Source organism: Pangasianodon hypophthalmus, chromosome 10 (genome assembly GCF_027358585.1).
Source record: "Pangasianodon hypophthalmus isolate fPanHyp1 chromosome 10, fPanHyp1.pri, whole genome shotgun sequence".
Classification (NCBI taxonomy): domain Eukaryota; kingdom Metazoa; phylum Chordata; class Actinopteri; order Siluriformes; family Pangasiidae; genus Pangasianodon; species Pangasianodon hypophthalmus.
Window position 1 is genome coordinate 8,313,044 of NC_069719.1, and position 23,881 is coordinate 8,336,924.

Consider the following 23,881-nt stretch of genomic DNA (forward strand, 5'->3'; position numbering starts at 1 on the left):
TCTTGGCTAGAAAGAAATCAACCCCAGACATGCTTCTTCATACCATTCAGTGTATTTCCTTATGGTCATTGCTGTTGTGCTTGGCTTCACAAAAATACAAAATAATCCACATTAAAACATTAAATATTAACCTAATGTCAAATGCAAAAAAATGAAACCATATATCATTTATACCAGCTGTAATGATCCTATACTTAAAATATATATCCCAATACATGTCCAAATAAAATTGTATTTAAAAACAAACTGAATGCATCCATGACCTGTAACTCAATGTAAAAGTCTACTGGCTATTAAAAGAATTAAATTATTACATCCTGATGCAAAAGTATTAAAATGGAAAGATCAGATTCAACTTTATTGTCACTGTGCAGATTACAAGTATAAAGGCAATAAATGGAATTTAGAAAACCTTGTGAGATGCTCAGCCTCGTGTTGTGCATGTGCTGCCATCACGATAATGCTTTCCATTATTTACAGCATTAGCTACCATGAACAAACTATAAACTTTAGCATTAAGAAACTTTAAATCACTGCACTGTTGAATTCTTGGTCAGTCAGAAGGCATTGATTAATTTCCTATAACTGAAGCTCTGAGCCAGCTGTAATTCAAATCACAGGTTTATATTAATGCTATCATTCTAATACATTGTAATAACAGCTCATTCACAGAGATATATAACAAATGCGCCAAATAATTCTAAGACTAATAATGAATGGATTTTAAAAATAGTCATTATTTAACAAAAAAAAAATAATAAAAAATATCCCAGGATCTAAAGTGTATATAAAATGACTAGAAAGTGTCTATAAAATACAAACAAGCATTCTGGATCAGAAGTCAGCTTTCCAAAAGGGTTTTCTCAGCCACCTAACACACTTGTGCTCAGGCTGTGGCATAAACAATCATTTTTCATCATGTTCTACATATTTTCCAGACTATTGTACAAGTAAGAAATAAAAAGAATTTGACTATTGCATCTTTAAAAAGGTGTCTCCTGTGCATGAAGGAGCATCACACCACCCCATCACTGATTATTTTCCTATAACAGCACACCCTGTCACATTTCATTCCTTACATAGGTCATATTTACCTAATTAATTAATTAGGTAATTAACAGTAATTAACACTTGTTAATGAATTGATTTAAAAAGAAAAAATCAACCAAAAAAACCATTAACACCTGCATTAACCAATGCTTAGTGAAAATTAGTAAAAATGGATGGAATAAACAAAAATCAGTTAATAAATCTTTTACTGTCCTATCATTATCTATGGTCTATTGATGCCAGAGATGTTAACTAATGTAAATAAATAGATAAATAAATTAGTTAAGGGGATCTAAAGCGTTTAATAAACATTTCATATTTCTAATATAACCATTTTGGCCCAGCAACGCTGTTTATTATGGCTTTTTATTGATCTAATAACACGTGGTGCGCAGCTGCCTGAAATATGATGAAACAGCAAATAAGGCGGAGCCACGTTCCCTTGGTAACGTCACTGCGGCGTTGTCCAATAAAAATGTAGGCGTGAAGGAACACTGGAATCTGATTGGCTCAAAGTTCTTCCTACGAGCTGGCTTCCGTATATAAATAATAACAGCGAGGCTGTGCACGGTGTATGTATGCGCCACGTTAGGAGAGCCGGAAACAGGCGATTTGTGTGAACAGATCTGATTTATCTCACAAGTCCAGTTAGTGCAGTATAAAGGCAGGATGGTGGACAGTATTTACCGCACGCGCTCTCTCGGTGTGGCCGCTGTCGGCCTGCCGGATCAGTACGCGGACGGTAAAGCGGCCAAAGTGTGGCAGCTGTACATCGGAGACACGAAGAGCCGCACGGAGGAGTACCGCAGCTGGGTGGTGTCTCTGCTCAAACAACAGGGCTGTAAGACTGTGCTGGATGTGGCATGCGGCACGGGGTAATTCCTGACACACACACACACACAGACACACACAGACACACACACTAACGTTTCACCGATCCTGACCTTTCCTGACCAATCCCTCACACACTGATTGTCTTGTCTTGCTCAGCCTTCATGTGATAGATTAGAAAGGCACATGAAACATTCAGTGTAGATTTCCCCAGACTGTGCTTTCTCTGCATGTTGCTGATGAAACCATGTTAAAAACAGCATTGCACTGCATTAACAACTAAACTGACCAGCTATATAAGCAGGAAAATAATGCAATAGTGAAGAACATAGAAGAAAGCCACATGATGATGTCACATATACAGTGTAATTCTTTTCTTCGCATATCTCAACTTGTCAGGATGTTGGGGTCAAAGCACAGGGTCAGAGCCATGTTACAGCCCCTGGAGCAGAGAGGGTTCACGGCCTTGCTGTTGGACCTGACCGTGGACTTGCACCCTCATGATCATAGCCCAGAGCCTTAACCACTGAAACTGGAGATCCTACACTTTAGAATCTGAAACTCCTCTTCTGGTCTTGTGTGTTACATGTATATGTATTTACCTGCTCCTAAATTGGTCCTGCATACTTCGTTGTTTTCACTGCGCTGACATACACTATATGGCCAAAAGTTTGTGGACACCTGACCAGCACACTCATGTGCATGCTGTTCCAGATTAAGTTCCCCTCGATAATAGCCTCTAGTCTTCTGGGAAGGCTTTCCACTAGATTTTGGAGCGTGGCTGTGGGGATTTGTGCTCATTCAGCCACAAGAGCATTAACGAGGTCAGGCACTGATGTCAGGTGAGGAGGTCTGGGGTGCAGTCTGCATACCAGTTCATTCCAAAGGGGTTCAGTGGGGTTGAGGTCAGGGCTCTCTGCAGGAGTTCTTCCACTCCAGCCTTGGTTCACCATGTCTTCATGGAGCTCACTTTGTGCACAGGGGCATTGTCATGCTGGAACAGGTTTGCTCCCCTTAGTTCCAGGGAAGGGAAATTGTAATGCTACAATTTGTTACAATTTGCTTACATAACATAAGAGGGGCGGGGCTACCAGGCGCTGACGCCGGCTCAAATTTGCTCAGAAACAAAAAAGGTTATGTTGGGCATAAAAGGTAACATTGACAAACCGTAAAACGAAGAAATTCATTTTCCTTGACTCTGGGTATTCGGCTTCGCATTGTGTGTGTTTGCCATCATTTGCCATCGACCGGCTTATACATACGATTAGTAAAATACGTTAGTGCTCCATTAGAGATGATATTACCCTTCCAAAATTTATACACTAGACAGTAGAGTACATAGTGCATAGTGTAAGTGCATAGTGTATAGTACATCATTTGGGACACAACTTTGGAAACCACTAGATAGGTACACTGCATGAATGGACTATGAAAATGTCAGGTTTTGGTAAACAAATTGCAGTATAAACGTCTTCCACAAACTGCCAAAATTTCAGAGCTCTTGGCTGTAATTGTGTGCGAGCCCAAAAAAAAAATGCATGTATTGAAGGATGTTATGCACTGCAGAGCTGTCACTGTGTGGGAGACAAGGCCAGCAGCATGGGCGAAGAGTATCTCTCGGGATGTAGACACCGATACACCGTTCTCGTCATCAAGGTCTACTGTGGGAGCTGCATTAGTGATTTATATACTTTTTTTTTTTACTACTTTTTGACCACTGATGGTAGTGCCATGCAGTTCATACCGTAACAATATAGTTTTATTACAACCAATAATCTGATGTGGATGCATCAAAAATTAATTTTAATCTTTGAAAGATGGTTTAGCCCCACTAGCACATTTATACCAGCTATCTCTGAACCGGAGTATTTCTAACAAATCTTCAATGCAAGTCAAAATAGCATCAGCTGTTAAAAATCATGTCTTTCTATTTGATTAGCTAAAAAAAAACAGTGCATTTAGGAGGTCACTAGAGTCTTCTGCATAAGTTCCATCTGCATAATATATGCAAAACACTGCAAAACATTTCCTGGTACCAGAGTCTCACACTGGAAACACACTGCCCGCTCCAGGCAAAATAATCATTAGCAAAGGATTAGCCAATCACTGCACAGGTTCAGCACAATTTGTGTCGACTGACAGATTACAGAGTGAAATAAAAATGTCATTATGAAATAAAAGTGTCTTTACAAAATAAATGTGCCATTATGAAAATGAAGATGTTATATTAAAAATGAGTATGATGAGATTTTATAATAATGAGTACATTATTGTTTATATATTGAATTGTTTCCTAAAATACTGTACTCATTTATATATTTATTGCTGCACTTACTGATTTATTATTTATATAGGCATATTTATTCATTTAATTTGAATAATATGAAATTCCATATTCTAGGGTCTTCATCACGTGAGAAGTTAGAGCTACAGAAGTCCTGAAGTCAGAAGTCACTGAAATCTGCAGGGCACATTTTCTTATTATAGTGTTTATGAAACAGAGCAAGCCAAAACTGTCACCTGTGGTTACCCACAGTACGCAGATAAGGCACAGCACTGCCAATGTCAATAAACCACTGGCTGGGCCTTCCACTGTCTATGACCAGGAAGCCAAACTCTGCTCCTGTAGGTCTGGACTCCTGGAACATTTGTCAAATTTCTGTTTAAAGACACCTGATTCAGCTTATTATTTCATGACTTGATTCTTAAAGCCGATTATTTCATCAGTGGTTCATAAACCTGGAGCTGGAGAATCTGCACTGTAATACTTACCTTGCTTGAACACACCCACATGGTCTGTTAATTTGATCAGATACATTATCTGGCCACCTGACTATCACACCCATATGTGGTCCTTCCCCAAACTGTTGCCACAAAGTTGGAAGCACAGAATTGTATTGTACCCCTAAGAGTGGGTGTGTTCAAGCAATGTAAGCATTACAGTGCAGATTCTCCAGCTAGCAAAGATGGGTGGCAATGTTTTGCAGTGTTTTGCATATATTATGCAGATGGAACTTATGCAGAAGACTCTAGTGACCTCCTAAATGCACTGGTTTTTTTTAGCTAATCAAATAGAAAGACATGATTTTTAACAGCTGATGCTATTTTGACTTGCATTGAAGATTTGTTAGAAATACTCAGGTGCAGAGGTAGCAGGTATAAACGTGCTAGTGGGGCTAAACCATCTTTCAAAGATTACAATTAATTTCGATGCATCCACAACAGATTACTGGTTGTAATAAAAATATACTGTTATGCTATGAACTGCGTGGCACTACCATCAGTAGTCATGTTACAAGCTCTGTCATGGGTGTAATAAAACATGAATGAAGTGGAGTATTTAATCTATCGTCCTTTTTTCCCCCCAAAATGAGTTTGCAGGAGAAACAAAAAGTTGATGAGCTAAGTATATATTATCCAGCCAAAATACAAATTACACAAAAGGATAAATGACGAAACTGTAAGTTTCTTTTTTTTTGGTTTGAATGACATGTTCAGAGAAAACACAACATAAAAACAGTCGAGCAAGAAACAGTAAAAAAAAAATGTATATAAATCACTAATGTAGCTCCCACAGTAGACCTTGATGATGAGGACGGTATCTACATCCGATACCACACTGATGGCAGGCTGTTCACCCTGAGGCACCTAAAGGCCCACACCAAGACAGTGGAGCAACCCACCCGAGAGGTACTCTTCGCCCATGCTGCTGCCCTTGTCTCCCACGCAGTGACAGTTGTGCAGTGCATAACATCCTGCTTTCACGAGGCTGCCGAGCTCTTCGGACTAGAAGTCAGCCTGAAGAAGACAGAAGTTCTCCACCAGCCTGTACCTCAGGAAGATTACCTCCTTCCCTGCATCATCATTGGTGAGTCAGAGCTTTCCACCAGTCCACCAGTTCAGTGTGAGACAGTCCACCAGTTCAGTGTGAGACAGTCCACCAGTTCAGCTACCTGGGGTGCATCTCCTTTGCAAAGTCGACAAAGAGATTGACAACAGACTGGCAAAGACAAACAGCGCATTTGGCTGACTGTACAAAGGAGTCTGGAGCAACAAAGATCTGAAGAAAGGCACAAAGATCAGTGTGTACAGAACTGTTGTACTGACCCTCCTGAGTCGTGGGTCACTTGACTTACCGTCACCACCTGCGAGTCCCTGAGCGCTTCCATCAGTGCTGCCTCCATACCATCCTCAACACCCACTGGAATGACCTCATCACCAACACTGAAGTCCTCGAACAGGCGAAGGTTACCAGCACCGAGGCCATGCTGCTGAAAATGCAGCTGGGCAGAACATATCTCCAGGATGGAGGATCATTGCCTACCCAAGATTGTGCTGTATGGCATACTCACAACTGGCGACAGAGGGGCACCGAAGAAGACGTATAAGGACTCTTAGAAGAAATCCTTCGGTGCCTGTCACATTGACCACCGCCAGTGGACTGATCTATCCTCCGATTGCGAGGTCTGGAGACACACCATTCACCAAGCTGCCTCATCCTTTGAGAACACAAGCAGGGCTGGTCTTGAGGACAAAAGGAGATGGAGGAAGAACCATGACACTGCAGCACCAAACCCAAAGCAGACATTCTCTTGCAGCAGCTCTGGCTGGATCTGCCTGTCCCGCATTGGCCTCGTTAGCCAGCAGCGAGCCTGCAGCAGACGTGGACAACCCCCCCTCCAAATCTTCGTTTGTGAAGTCAAGCCATGGAATGCAACTCCCTATCTGCAAAAGTGTGTGTGTGTGTGTGTGTGTGTGTGTGTGTATGTGTGTGTGAGCATAATACTTTGCCCCAACATTATGCCCTCAAAGAGACCTCATGACTTCATACATTGCTCAACACTAATATTTTTATTGCCAAGATATTGATAGGTTATTAGATATTATTAGATTTTATCCTCCCATCTAATATCACCACCAGCTGCCACTGCTCTGGCAGATAAGTGAGCTTCAAGATATAAACATTGGCAATGAAGTTGTCATTCATTTAGGACTGACTGATGATCGTTCACATGGAACTTCCTGTGGTTAGAGTTCCTATGGAAGGTCCTAAGACTGCTGTTGCAGCAGTCTTTGAGGCTGAGCTGAAGGAATGCCATCCAAACAGTTGGCCGCCTCTCTGTGAAGTTCAGAAATAGTCTTTTCAGCCATGTAGTCAAGCAGTCTACACTTTCCCTGTGCTTCAACTTGAAAAGAGCACAGGCTATATAATGATTGGTATTTGGTGCTTTGGCCTGAATGTTTGAGCAATCATTGATCTTCTCTGACCCTCCCGCAGTGGTGTTGACAGACAGATTACAAAAGAAATGGAAAAAAAAAGTCATCATGAAATAAGTGTCTTTATGAAATAAACATGTCTTTATGAAATAAACATGTCTTCATGAAATAAAAGTCACATTATTAAATGAAAAAAGGCATAATGAAATAAGCATTCTTTTGAAAAAAGCCATTTTGAAATAAAAATCTGTTATTATGAAATAAAAAATGAACTGAAATATTATTATGAAAAGGACTATGATGAAATCATATTTGGGTCATTCCATCTCAATTGGTCCAATACAGGTTTCTTGAGCATTTTTAATTTTCTTACTCTTTTTTTTGAGTGATTATCTTTATGTATTGGCATTGCAAAACCACCAGGTTTTTTTTAATTAAAAAAAAAGAACAATAAGTGCAATAAATATATAAATGAGTCAATATATTGTGAAATAACTATATATATAAATAAATAATACTGTACTCAATATTATGAAATGGGTCAGTCCATCTCAAATGGTCCAATAATTGTAAAGTTGGTTGCTTGACCGTTTTTAATTTTTCTAAATTTTTTTTTTTGAGTGATTACCTCTATATACTGGCATTGCAAAACCACCAGGTTTTTTTTCACTTGATTTAACCATGACTGCCATTTTTCTGTCATGACACACAACAAATTTTGGTTACAGCTGTTTACAGAAACCTCAGTATCTTGGCTCAGGATGGTCTTAGTTCTTTGGAACAAAAACTAATCTCTAGAACACATTATAGTGTGCATGCAGAACATTTCAGGTTTGAGACTTCTCTTTTTTCATGGGAGCGAGAAAGTGCAATGTTTTAAAATTCCCCTCACTGGGGAACCTCGAGGGCTAGATTTGAAGAAACGTGATCTATTATGTTGGTACAGGTGTACAGTTGGTATGCATGAATAGATTTTATCCAAATATGGAATTACAGTATTCAATTGGGTGTTTTACAAATAAACAGTGTCATAAACAGAGCTATGGTGTTGCTTCTCCTGTGATAAAAGCAGTAAGTGACTACAGCTCAGAAAAAAAGGAGTTACTGTGTTCAAGGGCAGAATGTGATGTTACATCAGTTTGTAAGTCCCGTGAAAAGAAATTTCTATCAAAATATAATCACCTATTTGGTAACAGCTGTTGTAATAAGTTGGAATATCACAAAAAAACAATTATGAAAGGACTTCAAGAAATTCAATTAGTGCACATATCAAAGGAAATGAACTATCCTCTAAAATTGTCCCTGGTAGGTCATTGTGTCTCACTTGACCAAAAAAAAATTTGTGATTGGAAAAAAAACATGTATGAGCAGAGTGAGGACTATATATTTACCAACTGTAGTCACCATCAATGTAGAAACATTTTAGATCCCATTGACAAGCTTAAGCTATTGTATGTCAATCATAAACATAATTACTGTAAAATATTGTTCATTTTTATTATTTGTTATGCTCATATTACATCCGTTCATTTCTCAGAATGCATGAATGAAGTAGGCTATTCTCCAGAATTCTACTGGCCCTAGCTCTGTAACCAGTGGAATCTTTTACAGCAGAATGGTACTATAGAGGACTTATTTCTGTGAAAATTTCAGGGTTATGTCTGGTCCCCCACCAGAGATATTCAACCCAAAAGTGAGGGGGATTTTAAAAAAATTGCATTCTCACCCCCATAAAAAAAGAGAAGTCTCAAACCTGAAATGTTCTGCATGCATGCTCTACTTACCTAGGTACCCTCTAAAAAATTAAGACTGGGACTCGAACCCTTCTCATTCTAAACCCTAATTGTGGAACTGTGAACAGTCTTGAGCATTTCATTAGTAAACAGCTGTATAACCAAAATTTGTTGTGTGCCATGACAGAAATATGTCCATATTTGGTGGTTAAACCAAGTGGAAAAAAAAAAAAAACTGGTGGTTTTGCAGTGCCAATATATAGAGGTAATCACTCAGAAATATAAAAAAGAAAAGAAACATTAAAAACAGTCAAGCAACCAACTTTACAGTTATTGGACCACTTGAGATGGACTGACCCATTTTATAATATTGAGTACAGTATTATTTATTTATTAGTTTTTTTTTGACAACATAGTGACTCATTTATTTATTTATTGGTGCATTTATTGTTTATTATTTATATCATAGGCATGTGTATTTATTTAATTTTGACTAAAATGTCATTCCATACTGGAGAGGTTGGTTCTTGCCTGTCTCAGGCCTAAATTTGGCTCATCACTGGACCCCCTGCTGTATGCAATTTCAACACCAAGTCAGTGTCGATGATGCCATTATCTGTCTGCTGCAGAGGGCCTATTCCCACTTTGACAACTCTGGCAGCACATGTTCTTTGAATTTTCCAGTGCTTTTAACACTATAAAGCCCTCTCTGCTTGATGAAATGCCTAGGGTGATGCAGGTGGATGCTACCACAACCTCCTGAATCACTGACTACCTGACAGTCAGATCCCAGTCTGTGTGTTTGAGGAAGTGTGTGTGGAACCAGCTGGTGAACAGCACAAGAGCTCCACAAGGGCCAGTCCTACCTCCTTTCTTGTTTACGCTGTACACCTCAGATTTTAAGCATGACTTAGGTATGTGTCACCAGCAGAAATTTATCTGATGACTCGACTGTAGTGGGTGTGTCAGTGATGGGCGAGAGATAGAGTATAGACCTGTGATTGACAGCTTGGTTAAGTGGTCTTGAAAGAACAATCTTTCAGTATTTAACATTTTTATTTACTTACTTCCAGCATTATGTGTATTGTAATCTGGGTCATATGTGCACTGTAATCTGTAATTTGCTGTGACAAAAAAATTCACTCAGGGATCAATCAAGTATGTACAGTCAGGTCCATAAGTATTTGGACAGTGACACAATTTTCATAATTTTGCCTCTGTACATTTGAAATGAAGCAATCAAGATGTGATTGAAGTGTAGACTTTCAACTTTAATTCAAAGAGATTAGCAAAAAATATTGCATTAATCGTTTAGGTATTAAAGCCATTTTCACAGGCTCAAAAATAATTGGATAAGCTTTTCAGTTGCAATTTGTTTAACAAAACTTGACATTTTCATAATCCAATCATGCAGTGTACCTATCTGGTGGGTTCCAAAGTTGTGTCCCAAATGATGTACTATACACTATGCACTTACACTATGCACTGCGTGCTCTACTGTCTAGTGTATGAATTTTAGAAGGGTAATATCATCTCAAATGGAACACTAACCTTTTTTTACTAATTGCATGTATAAGCCGTTTCCCAGTCAATTGCAAATGATGGCAAACACACGTAATGTGAAGCTGAATACCCAGAGTCAACGAAAATGAATTTCTTCATTTTACTGTTTAGGTAAATGTTACTTTTTATGCCCAACATAACCTTTTTTGATTCTGGGCCTGATAGCCCCGCCCCTCTTATGTTACATAAGCAAAGCTGTGACTGTTGAGAGCATGAAGTGTCCGATATTCCACACTTCATTTTTCGCTGGAATAAGTGCATCATCCGGCTACTTTAAGTGCGCTTCTTCTTGTTGGAATTTTCAGTGTGAACACACTACTCACAGTATTTATACTACCAAATGGCATAGAATAGCTCATAAGTATGCGATTTGGGACACACCTCAAGTGTTTCTATCTGATGATTTCAGTTGTTATGTACCAATGGCAGTCTAGGACAAACTGTCTAAGACTTTTGCACTTAAGAGTAAATTTGATTGTGAAGTTCAGTGAAGGGTCTAATTAGCACATGTCTTTGTTGCTTGTTTGTGTTTTTAGTTACAGTATCTTTTTTCCCTGACAGTAGACATCTATTTTCATCTCAGCAGAGGAAGTCGGCAACTCTTTTTCTTTCTCATCAGGGCCAATTTCTTTCCACTTATTGGTTTATCCTTTTAACTTGTGTTTTTGTCGATTTGTTTTCTTTCTTTAACCTTTACATTCATTTTGGATGTGTTTTTTTTTTTCTCAGCAGAGTCCATTTCCGGTTTAGCTATTTTCCTTTCCCTGTGCTTTCGCTGGTGTTGCTTCCGCTTCTGTCACAGCATTCTGCTGTTCTGCTTTGGACAGCTGACTGACTGGAGTTTTTATTTTAGTATTTTTCCTTCACTGTTTCTTGATAACAAAAACCATATTGTCATGGCTAGTGGTGATTAAAAGGAAATAAAAGTTGCCAAATATTCTTTTTTGCACAAGAATTCTGACTACTACAATGTAAGGGACATTGTAGCCTTATATAAAATGTCCAAATGCCCTAAATCTAAACCTTAATCCAAATCTAAACTTACCATAAACTGTATACCAGTAATACACAATATAATTGCTGTCGGTATTAGACATGCTACTTTCCTTTTCTTTTGGCAAGGTGCTCACTTTTTCAAATATAAAATCATGCCAAACTATTTTATTTAGAATTTTATGTGAGTAAATTACACTTTTTAATAGTTCATTTAATCTGCAAGTGTTGGGTGGTTGCACCGCCTGACATTTATAGACTTTGGGAGTCTGCATTGAAAGTGTATTCACATAAAGGCTATATTGTAGATAAATGTGAGATATGTTATGTATTTATTAAATTATATTGTAGGAAAATATTGAACTTGCGAAAAAATGCATGTCATGTCATTGAACCATAGATGTCTGTGGAAAATGATAAGAAATTCTGTTCTCTGATAACCTTTAACACACCTAATTCAAGCAGTCAGATATACTGACCACCTGGTACAATGTGTTAGGAACTTGATTCTGGATTACAGCATAAAAATATGTATAAAATATCAGATGCAAGTGGAACAAGAACCTTTTGATTTTTAGTTCTCCCAGTATGCAAGCCAGTCTTTCAGAAAAAGAGGGTGGAAGAAGCTGTAATACAATACCAGTGGCAGGATCACTGCTACTAGGGTGAAAGATGGTGACAGTTCAGGGGCCCATGAAGACATCTGAATATACTTAATACATGTAAAATGCAGTAAAATGCAATAACAGCACATTCTGAAGTGTTTTATTACAATTAAAAAGAATGACATCATGTTTTTTTATCTAGTTGTAGTTACATTTCATATTGTAGATCATCTGTGAATCAAGTTAGTTCATGATTTCACTTTCTTTAAAGCAAAAAAAAAAAAGCGGTTTGTCATGTTAAAAAGTGTAAAGTCCTCTTTCTGAAGACTTTCCCTTGGTGGAAAATTGAAAGTTACAGCTTTACTTCATCATATCAAGTGCACACATTTTAATCTGTTTATGTGGAATGTCTGTCATACAAACAAAGATAATGTTTTAGAATGAGTGCATTAATATACACCTTTGATTTCCCTTTTGGAAGGGAATACATTTAATTTATATTAAGTTAGTGGTGCTCATGTGGCCTGCTGTGTTAAATTATTGTGTTGTAATTGTTATAATTTTTAGTTTTTCGAAAGTATTCCCTGGCGTCAATCAACCAAAGGCAAACACGTTTGTAGATTCCTTTAAATCTCTATAATTTCATGAACACAATATGAATAGGAAATATGAAACTAACTTTCAGAATAAAAACAAACAGCAAATTATACAATTTCCCCGTTATAGAAATGTTTTAGACTGATCTGAAAACGGGTTTCAACTGGTTTAACACTGTTAATTTTTATTTGAATCTTTATTTTTACTTTAATGTACCATCATGGAAAGTGCTGTCTATACTGAAAGATATCAGTAAAAATGCACTTTGCTTAGTCTGTTCTACAAAGTGTATCACATTTTACATGCCTTACGTTGTCAGCATCTTTCAGGAGGCATAAGGAGGAGATGTATTACTCGCAGCCCTTATCTAAACATAATCTAAAGGAATGCTGTTTTCAGTGAGAGAATGAAATCGTTTTATAGATTTGCTACAGCTCAAGCTTGTTGAACTTTACTCTTTCTGCCAGTGAAACAGTGACACACTAACCTGACCTAATAATAACTTGTACTCCTACTGTTACCCACATACAGCAGCTGTTTGAACGGTAAAATACACACACACACACACACACACACACACACACACACACACACACAGTGTTTATTCAGCACACCAGGCACCTCGCACCCATATTCATACTGCAACGATTCTCTCATTCACACTACCAGTACAGTTTCTTCATGAAGAAAAGCTTTAACAATGCTTGGAGTTGAGTTTACAACACAGAGTCAGTACTGAGCTGTTTATGGTGTGATATTTGGCTAAGTGGACCATGTACATATTCACAATTTACATTTATCCTAAGATTTTTCTAAGCATATCACTAGCAGTGGTGGCTCGTCCATAGGGGAATCAGGGGCAGAGCCGCTGTTTATATCAACCATTTAACAAATATTGATCTTCACATAGCCATCATTCACAACTCCAAATATTTTAAATTCTGTTGAAGTACTAATTACCTCTTTTGAGTCACCAGTGATATAAAAAATTATGTTATTTGATAGATATAAGCTGAATTTCCCATTGATTTGCTCACCTTTCTAGATGTTGCGCAATCGTGGGGCAGCATGCGCAGTGCCCCACTTCTCTTCCGTAGAGTTATTATTACATCTAGTAGTCAAACCTGAGAACTGCGACAAACGCTAATAGAGATCCATATGGACAGGATTTTTCTTGCTCCCTCTATGAACATTTTCAGTGGAGGAGGAGGAAGAGCAAACAGTTAATGACAGGGTTGCCAGTTTTAAAAAAAAAAACTCTATTGCCACCAAGATCTTGTTTTAGAGCAAATAATCTGAATTGAATGTAATAAATTTCTGCAAAATGGCAAAGTACAGACAGTGGACTGTGATGTACAGACCCAATCCAATTGTAAGATATACTGCAAAGATTGGGAGAGGGAAAGGTGGAGTATGGTGTGGAAAAAATTCGTACATCAGAAATACATGTGAAATTCTTTTTTTCCCCACTCAAAGGCTGAGGAAAAGAAACATCACCACTTTTCAATGCCCAATTTGGGCTAGTTTCAGGTCTTTTGTGTGGTTTTTTTTTAGATGTAGCTTCTGAAACCTCTTGTTCTTGTTTCAGCCGCTCCTGTTAGGGGTCACCACAGCGGATCATTGGTCTGTGCATTTGATTTGGCACAGTTTTTACACCAGATGCCCTTCCTGACGCAACCCTCCCCAATTTTATCCAGGCTTGGGACCGGCACTAAGAGCACACTGTTGCATGCAAACCTTGTGGCTGGGGTTGATTCCCTGGCCAGGAATCGAACCCGGGCTGTAGCTTTGAGAGCGCTGTGGCCTAACCACTAGTCCTCCAGGGACCCCAAATTTTCCTGAAACCTGTAAACACTGGTTAATGATATCACCTCAAACATAGTTGAACAAAGGTACATCCAAAACAGCTCAAAACGAGCTGCTAGATTGTATACTGGATGACAGTTTGTTGGCTCTCAACTGCTTATTATGGGGTTTCTCGAAAAATTCACTAGATGGGAATCTATAGCATAAGTCAAGTGTAATAGCGTCTCACCGTCATTTTGTTTAAGGCTATGTCGTTATTTACGTAGGCCTGCCCCGCCAAAATCTATGGTCATGAGCCACTGCTAATAACTAGGTATGTCCCGATAATCGGGTACATGATATGTTGCTATGTTTCGGAATACCATCACTTTCCTTGTGTCCCATAAATAGAGAATTCTTTCCTTCTCAGATGAAAGCTGTCCGATTTGAAGTACACCTGTCTTCTAAACGTTATTATTTTGGGCAGATTTGAAACATGTTTTCTCCACTGAAAAAGTCAAAAGTTCAACTGGTTCAAGTTTGATAAACACTATGGACAGAACTGTCTATCCGATACAATATTATGATATGAGCTTAAGCAGTTATCATGCTACAAATGCCTCCACAGCACTATTACTGTGTTCCACGTTAAACATTCAATGTATGTCTGAGACTTTGCATGTTGAACCCTTCTTGGGGTCAGTTTATCACTATTTAACTAAAATATCGCAACTGGTTCAATATTCAAGGTTTAACTGATAGGTAAAGAAGCTGAAGCAATAATTGGTGGAAGGAATAGTTTCTCCGTTCTTTAGTGAACTGGAGATATGATACAGAGAGCACTTAGTTTCGCACAGCATTTAATTTGTTTGTTGAATTTAATTGGTTAACCGCTTTATTCATGGTTAAATGTGCAAATTGTTGTGGTCCGGGACGACTTGGTTATCACGGTTGTTTTGGAATTCACACATTCCCAGTCCACAGACACACAAAGTTCCTTGATAGAAAAGCATATCATCTGTGTCCACATTCCTTAAAATATTTTGCAGCCATGGGCCCCTTTAAATGGTAAATAAATTCCAAGGACCCTATAGTACAGATTTTTTTAGGCTCATTATTAAAATGTTCTATAACAGCATCTGAAAGGAGTTCCAGCTACAAGGCAAATCACAGGTTAATATTAATACACTCATTTAATACATTATCGTTTCTATAGTAACAGTTTACACAAGGACTTGTATTGCAGAGACTATTTAAGGCTAACAGTAAATTTTATTTATTGTGTTACTTAACAAAGAAAAACATAATCATTCATATAATGAAGCATTCTCTAAGGAGACGTTTATTTAACATTCATGGAAGGAGTCTCCAGTGTCAGAACTTTGTAATGGGCAGAAAATATTTACAATATGGGAGAGTCTTCAGGACAGAGAGCGTTGTGCTTTCCGGTTTCTTGTTAACATGACAAGCTGCATTTTTGTGTCTTGTAAACGTCAACGAGAGAGAAAAAAGAGGGGAGTGAGGGAAGACTGTTTATAGCTGTGATAAATTAAGTAACAGGAGCTAACTTGTTTTTTTGTGGATATCGCATAACATTACATGTAACTACTGGACTTTAAATAATAATAAAAAAAACTAAATGTAATTGTTGGTAAAAACTGCTGTAGTATAAGAGGAATAAAACATTTTGATATGTGCTGTTACAGAAGAATAATAAACTCTGGGTTGGTAACACTAACTCGGTCACATGACATGATGCAGAGGCCGTCTTCATGTACATTGGAGGAAGATGATGTAGATCTTATCCCAGACTGAACTCCAGAAACCAGTTGCCTCCCCTGTGACTCTGAAATCTCTGCCATATGGACAGTGCTGTTGTTTAAACCACTTGTTTTCGCAGTGTGGACTCAATCATGCTGCTGGAGGAGGGATTCAAGGTGGTCAGTGTAGATGCCAGTGATAAGATGCTGAAGTATGCACTCAAGGAGAGATGGGAGAGGAGAAAAGAGCCAGCGTTTGATAATTGGGGTGAGCAAAGAATCCTAATATAGCATGGAACAGTGTGCAGTCCTGTAAATGACTCTAATGTGATTAGTGGACTTTGTTTAATTGATTATTCCTCTGTGGTTCATCTTCCCCTCACAGTAATCGAAGAGGCTAACTGGCTCACCCTAGCCGATGATATACAGAAGCCAGGAGACGGATTTGATGCCGTTATCTGCCTGGGGAACTCATTTGCTCATTTACCGGATTTTAAAGGTAAAGCATATTCATGTCTAATTGAGCTTATTAATGGTTGTAGACGTTGACTGATTGAATATCTCTCAGGGGATCAGAGTGATCAGAAGCTGGCTCTGCAGAACATAGCCAGCATGGTGAAACCTGGAGGAATCCTCATCATCGATCACCGTAACTACGACTACATCCTCGAGACAGGCAAAGCTCCACAGGGCAAGAACATTTATTACCAGGTATTCCAGTGTTACGAAACGACCCCTGTATGACCCTGAGGAAGTGTACACCTTTTTCATGTCTATGGGTATAATCTATGGGTAGGCCTGTATGTAAGGAATAAAACACAGCAGAGCATGCTATTATAGTAAAACAATCAACGTCAGAATGGTGTGATGTGGTCCCGAAGATGATAACATTTCCCATGTGTTTTATTCCAAGTATACCACAGCACTATCAAACTTTTTTATTAATTAAATAACAAACACGTTAAATAACAAACACTGTTTATAGTTACATTTATATGATATTTAAAGCATGCAACCCCACGTTGTTTTCAAGCTTAGAATCTAACCCTAACCCTATCAGATTCGAGAATAATGTACAGCAAACTATTTTCAGACACACATTATTCATCCTGTCACACTTTGTTACATGTCTCAAATCAGTGTATGTGAGTAATGCAACAATGGCAGACTAAGATCAAGAGTTTAAAAGAGTTTAAAAGAGAAAGAAATAAACATATTTCAGCAAGCAAGTCCCAGAAATAATGTTCTAGTGAAATCTTACGCAAGATAAGCCTAAAGATTTCACACTGAACTCTGGCAGTTCCTCATTAGCCTACACCAGATAAAACATGAAACTACGGTTAGCAGAATCCAGCTGTAACTAACTCTGCTGAAATGTTCAGTATCGCATTATGACCAGAGAACGTCTGAGAGCTATTTTTCATAAAATGCCTAAAGAATGAAACACGATCAGAGTGCTATTATAGGAAAATGATCAAAGATGGGGTGGTGTGATGATTTTTTTTTTTAAAGAACAACATGGCATATTTTTATCTGTTTATAGTTACATTTAATGTGGAATGTCTGCAAATCAGCAAAGCAAAGCTCCTGTTATCACTCATCAGCTGTAAACAGCCATCCCCTCACAAGCCTTGTTTTACTAGAAAGTTAGAAAAACACAGCTTATTACTGAGAACCCAAAAAGCACAAAATCCTGAAGACTTTACCGTATTGGAAAATGTAGTTACACCATTACCAGTGACTGTCACAATGCACTGCCACTGGAGACTCCTTAAAAAAACAGAGGTGTGGAGATTACACATTTCTATGTAATTAACAGTTATACGTTTATCATTGTAAAATAGCAATTTTTGAAGTCCATTTATGTGGAGCATTCACTATACACATCCCTGCTGTTAGCTGTTATTAAATAAATGATAAAGTATTAGAACAAGTGCATTATGCTGTGGTAACAGTAACTCTGCTTCACATCAGCCCGCATCACACCCTCATCAATGATGATTTTCCTATAATAGCATGTCCAACTGTGCATTTCACAATTAACGGACTACACTTTCAGAAAGGGGTGGAGACGAATCCGGGCACATAATGCCTATGATTACAGACTTCTCTAGCACGTGTTAGTGTAACCGCTTCAGCTGATTCATTAGGGATATGCTTTCATCCAAAGTGACAACTGAATCCAAGCCTGGAGCTGTTCAGGGGTTGTGGGATTTTAATTTTCAACATTCCAGACACTAGTACACAATCTTCACCATTGTTTAGAACCAGTTTAGATCCAAAAGCTTTTTTTTATGCCTCTGCTGGTGTTTGTACTCTAGAGTGATTTGAAACAAGCCATCGACACATCTGTACTCTGGGTGAACAACAGGCCCACCATGGTGACGTTGGACTACTCGCTGGAGATCCCACAACCTGAAGGATCGCAGAAAGCACCTGAGATGAGGTACTGTAAACTAAAGGAGCTGAACTCCAGTCCTACAGAACCAGTGTGTAGCACAGTTTAGAGATTTTCCTGCCCAGAGACTTGCTTTCATACATACAGTCTTTAGTCAATTTGAATGGAACACTAGTGCATTTTCCTCTTATTAGAGCCCCCAGGCACCAAGGGGGGGAAGGGCCCTACTGTATCTGTTATTATTATTATTATTATTATTATTATGAGTTTTTGAAGTTTATGAAGTGTCTGGCACACCTGAAAACACAGATTTTCTTAAGACAAACAAATTTCCCTATCACATCCATTAAACTTCACCCAACAGGAAGTCATCCATTTTGGATTTTGTTGTTGTGTTTTAATGAGTATCATACTTTTAAATACTCCCCTCCTAGGGGAGGAGATTCATCAGATTCAACACAAATTTGGTCAGCATGGTGTCATGCTAAATGGCAGAGAAATGTTTGATAACTTAAACAGCGCTGCCATGGCCAGGTAATCAGTTAACATATTGCGCTGTATAAAACAGGAAGTGTGCAATAATTCCACTGAATATCATACAGTGTGGCCCGCAGTTCACGTCTGTTCAGTGATGAAGCATACACTGATTGAATTTCATAGAACCACCTCTGGCAACAGGAAGTGAGGCTCATAAACGTTAATACCCCCTTTAGGAGCTCCGTTATGATTTCAAGGTATGGGATGCAAAAGTGTGATGGTACTTTTGATATTTTAAATGGTGTTGCGTTTAAATGAATAAATTTAAAGCAATACATTAAAGTGATAAAATGTGAATGATCCTTAAACAGGAAGTGCTGCATAATTCCACTGTACATCATGCAATGAGACTTGCTGCTCAAGCAGAATAAAATGTTTTCAGAAATCATTTTGTTAATGCCACCCAACAGTATCATTAACAGATTCATACACCTTGTGAAAGGGTTGCGTAATTATTCTGTATGCCATGCGACATGGCTCAGAGTTCACATTTATGTTCAGTAATGCAACATAACATCCACATGCAAACACTTGCTCATGAAACTGACATTGCTAAACTCTTGGTGCTTGTAGCGCTGCAGAAATGCCATGTGTCCTAGATAATTGGCCCAATGAAAAAAAAAAGAGAAAATAAATGCTGCATATGATATACACAGTGTTTTTAAACCAATTATTTATATAATTCTCTAGTAGTTTTCCATAGCTGTATTCTGACCAATGAATGAAAGTTTTATGAGTACGTTTTAAGCCCTACGTACCCCTCAGCAATTTTTTTTCTGCTTTTTGGTTTGATTAATTATGTGCAGGGTGAAACCAAACACCCTAACTTGCGAGTATTTGAGCAGTGAAATCACTCCACTGTGCTGCACTCCAGGTCCTAATATGAAAAACAAGATAAAGTGAGGAGCAGGCCAGAGAGATGATTGATGACGTGTGATCAGAACACAATATTGATTATTTCAATACTACATTTTATTTATTGTGTCATTTATGTATGGTGCTCAGGTTTGCTATTTTATGAGATTCATGCACCTAAGAAACTAGCAACCCAGTGTATATGGGTCAAAAAAGAGTTTTTAATAGAATAAAAATGTAAGAAAATGTTCCTTTTATCACCCTTAAGCCTTCTTCAGTTTGTCTTTTGACAGGGTTATAGAGTTTCTAGCAGATCATGTGGAACCTTTTTTTTTAATATACCACAAGAATTAAATGTATTCTATCTTTTAAGTAAGGAAATAAAAAAATAATCCATGCTGGAGTGGTGTGATATGGCAAGACGTGAAACGGAGTGCCGTTAAAACCCCAGATATTTATCATTGGATTAGTTTCATACAACTGCATGGTCTGTGTGTTGTTCTGCTTATACCACAGTGATCTGCCAACAGTTACAATGTTTAGTTTATTAATAAGTGAAACATAGTGCATTTAAGTTTATAGTTAAGATTTATTGTTGTTTAATATCTACGAGACAAGTTAGTTCCTGTTCTCACTTAAATTATAGCGATAACCAGTCGTTTCTCAGCAGCATCTCCTCTCTCTCTCTCTCTCTCTCTCTCTCTCTCTCTCTCTCTGTCTGTCTATAGAAACAATAATGTATTAGATTATATTTATGGTACAGCTGGAACTACTGTTAGAGCTGTGCAATTATACAAAAATCCTGCGCATCTTCTGGCCAATCAGATTCGAGAATTCCACTGTGCTGTGATATAAATTTTTTTTAAACATTTAATTCTAGAATTTTACTGTGGACCGTTGTCTTTATTCTGAATGACAGTTTTGTACTGTAGCATGTTATAACTATATTTTTCCCCTATGTAGTTTAAGTGAGAATATCTATAAATTCCTGTCAATTGAACAACCAGATGTATAAAACACATGTCCCGTCTTTGACCCATAGGGCTACACTGGTTTTCCAGGTATATCCGTCTAGTAACTGCTAATAAACTCAGTATTGTTATTTATAGGTATTAGGAAGAGCAGGAGAGCATCCTACATTTGCATTGTAATGCTGATGACTGATGAATGATTCACTTTTGCTGCTGTTTCTTTAGTAATCCTGCACATTGTGTGTCTTATAATATGAGGAAGGAGCTCCTAATATCCTGTGTATGTCTTACAGTAAATTCCGCCTGTCGTATTACCCACACCAGCTGGAGAGCTTCATGGAGCTGCTGAAGGCCGCGTTCTTTGGAAAGTGCAAGCAGAATGTATTTGGTGATTTCAAGCATTATACTCCAGGACAAGGAGAAGCTCCTCGTTACTTCATCCACGTTATTGAAAAGACTGCTTAAGGCAATCTTTATGACCCAAAGAGCTCTAATTTTTATTTTATCTGTACTTTTGATTCATCCGCATTATTTCTGCTTCATTTGCTGTTGTTTTAATGGAGGTCTGACCTTGAAAGCCTTCCACAACAACAAAGGCTGAGCTGAAGACACAACACAATTGCACAACTGCAGATCATGACTTCACAACAGAATGTGTGAAACCCAAAGAGTATTGGGGTTTAAATGCTTATTCACCGCAGTGCAGCTCATGTTCGTGTGTGTGTGTGTGTGTGTGTGCGTGTGCCGCTGAATATTTTGTCCATCATTCCACTCACCCAACAGCATGATCTGGAGATTGAAGGTTATTGCTTATCTGTGCCAGGAATTTCAAACTTAATGATTTCTATGATCCTAAACTTTTATAATCTTGTTTTAATTTTAAATGCATAGATCTGCATTGCAAAATTTTAATCCACAACCACATGCCTTAAACTGAAGCTGACAGAAAGAATAAAGTTGTGTCTAGTCATCCAAATCCTCCATTAAAATTAACTAGGAAAATCTTTTACACATATAACTGGCTTACTTTTTACTTTGCTTTTCATCCAGCTTTACTGGTAGCCATCTTTTGTTTAAAAAGTCGTTGCTGAACTCGTCAATGCCAGACTGAGCCAGAGACCCAAAAGTTCTTATTAGTCCATGTAGTCTGAATAAGGATGGAGTCTGTACAGTTGTATTTTTTCAAATTGGATGCCGTGTGTATTAATTCAGCAGAGGCCTTTAAAGGAAACTCCACCCTGATTGACTTTAATGGTGCCTAAATGACTTAAATGGTACTGAATGATGTAGTGAAATTCTGAGTGGACTTTTTTATTTTAAACTTTTTTTTTCACTCACTCTATTTTGACCTTGGTTAAATATTTCCTATTTTACCCACTGATAGTGGGGCCAGTGAGATTTATCTCTCGCTTCATCTCTACCTAAAGAGAGTGATGCAGCAGCGCTTTAAGCTCTCTCACCTCCTTATGTGTACACTCTGCTAAAACAGATCAGCTTCCGAAGTTTTAATACTACTTTTAATACTAATACCACTAGTACTAATTTTAATACTAATACCATCGTCAAAGCCGTCATACTCGTCATCTGCGACATAAGAGAGGCACACAATCGATAACTTCTCACAGGGTTAACGAACTAAACATATATCTAAACCTGTTTAATGTTTTTGAGGGTGGAGCTTACCTTTAGGACTGCGACAGTATTTACAAAGCTCACAGTCTCCATCTGTTGAACTGATCATAGATGTGAAAATGTTTGAAGGTGCACTACAGAAAAATGTAGTAAGTATACTACTACAGTATAAAAAGTATACAGTTTCTTGTCCAAACCTTTTGTTGATATGTTTTAATGGTTCACTAGCTGAATTCTGTGTGTTTGTTTGGTTTGTGCTGATGGAACACCAAAGTGCAAAGTTCGGGTACAATTTGTATAACCACTGACTGTCCTATGGTAACCTGAAATGAATGATTTGCAATTTCAGGACCTTTTCAAGATCATTTGTAATTATATTGCCATGTGTCAATATATTGTTATTGCTAAAGTACTGTTTATGTGTAGGTAAGAATCTACATTATACTGACGTAGTACTTTGGGAGCCAGAATTGCAGTATAACCACATATCATCACGTGAATGTTTATTTTAAGGCAGCAACTGGTTTTGAACCCTGATGAGTTCAGTTTGGGTGAAAGTGAATGAAAAGAGCAGGCTTGTTATCAAAATGCTTTTAAAACCATGAACAGTGTCATTTTTTTGTTGATTATATGAAAAACAATTGCTTGTAAATAATAGACAAGTTAAAGGCAAGTCTTATATTACAAAGCTTTACAGACCTTTATTAAAATTGCTGTGTTAAAATTTGTCTTATTTTCTGTTGATTGGAATACATAAAAATCTCATTTTCTTCTCCCTGATTTTAATAAGCATAAAGCATATACACACATATATATTTTGTACACATAATCAATCCTTTAATCCCATATTATTGTGCACCATGAAAGCCAAAATGGCTGAATCCCAAATGGCTCACTGCTGAACATACAATGTGCTAGAAAGCATTATTTTATATGCTGTGTAGTGCAGATCAGGTGCATTTAAATTTTAGTCAGTCAGTAATGTTTGTCATTTAGGTTTCAGTCAGTCATTGATATATCTCATTTAGGTTTCAGTCAGTCTGTGATGTCTGTTATTTAGGTTTCAGTCAGTCTGTGATGTCTGTCATTTAGGTTTCAGTCAGTCAGTGATGTATCTCATTTAGGTTTCAGTCAGTCAGTGATGTATCTCATTTAGGTTTCAGTCAGTCAGTGATGTATCTCATTTAGGTTTCTGTCAGTCAGTGATGTATCTCATTTAGGTTTCAGTCAGTGATGTACAGTACTGTGCAAAAGTCTTAGGCACCCTATTTTTTTAGTGCAAACTTTGTTATAGATTTTTATTTTATGACTTCTACATTATCGAGTCAGTAAAGAAAGCAGCATATTATGTAAG

At 37.8% G+C, this 23,881-nt stretch overlaps 1 protein-coding gene across 1 annotated transcript; it reads left to right on the top strand.

The window, feature by feature from the left end:
* Positions 1 to 1,613: 1,613 nt before the first annotated feature.
* gnmt (glycine N-methyltransferase) lies at positions 1,614 to 23,255 on the top strand. The gene is made up of 6 exons (XM_026944157.3): positions 1,614 to 1,925; positions 16,275 to 16,402; positions 16,520 to 16,633; positions 16,703 to 16,845; positions 18,456 to 18,580; positions 21,189 to 23,255. Exons 1-6 carry the CDS (start codon positions 1,720 to 1,722, stop codon positions 21,358 to 21,360), a joined length of 888 nt encoding a protein of 295 aa, XP_026799958.2. The 5' UTR covers positions 1,614 to 1,719; the 3' UTR covers positions 21,361 to 23,255.
* The last annotated feature ends 626 nt before the right edge of the window (positions 23,256 to 23,881 follow it).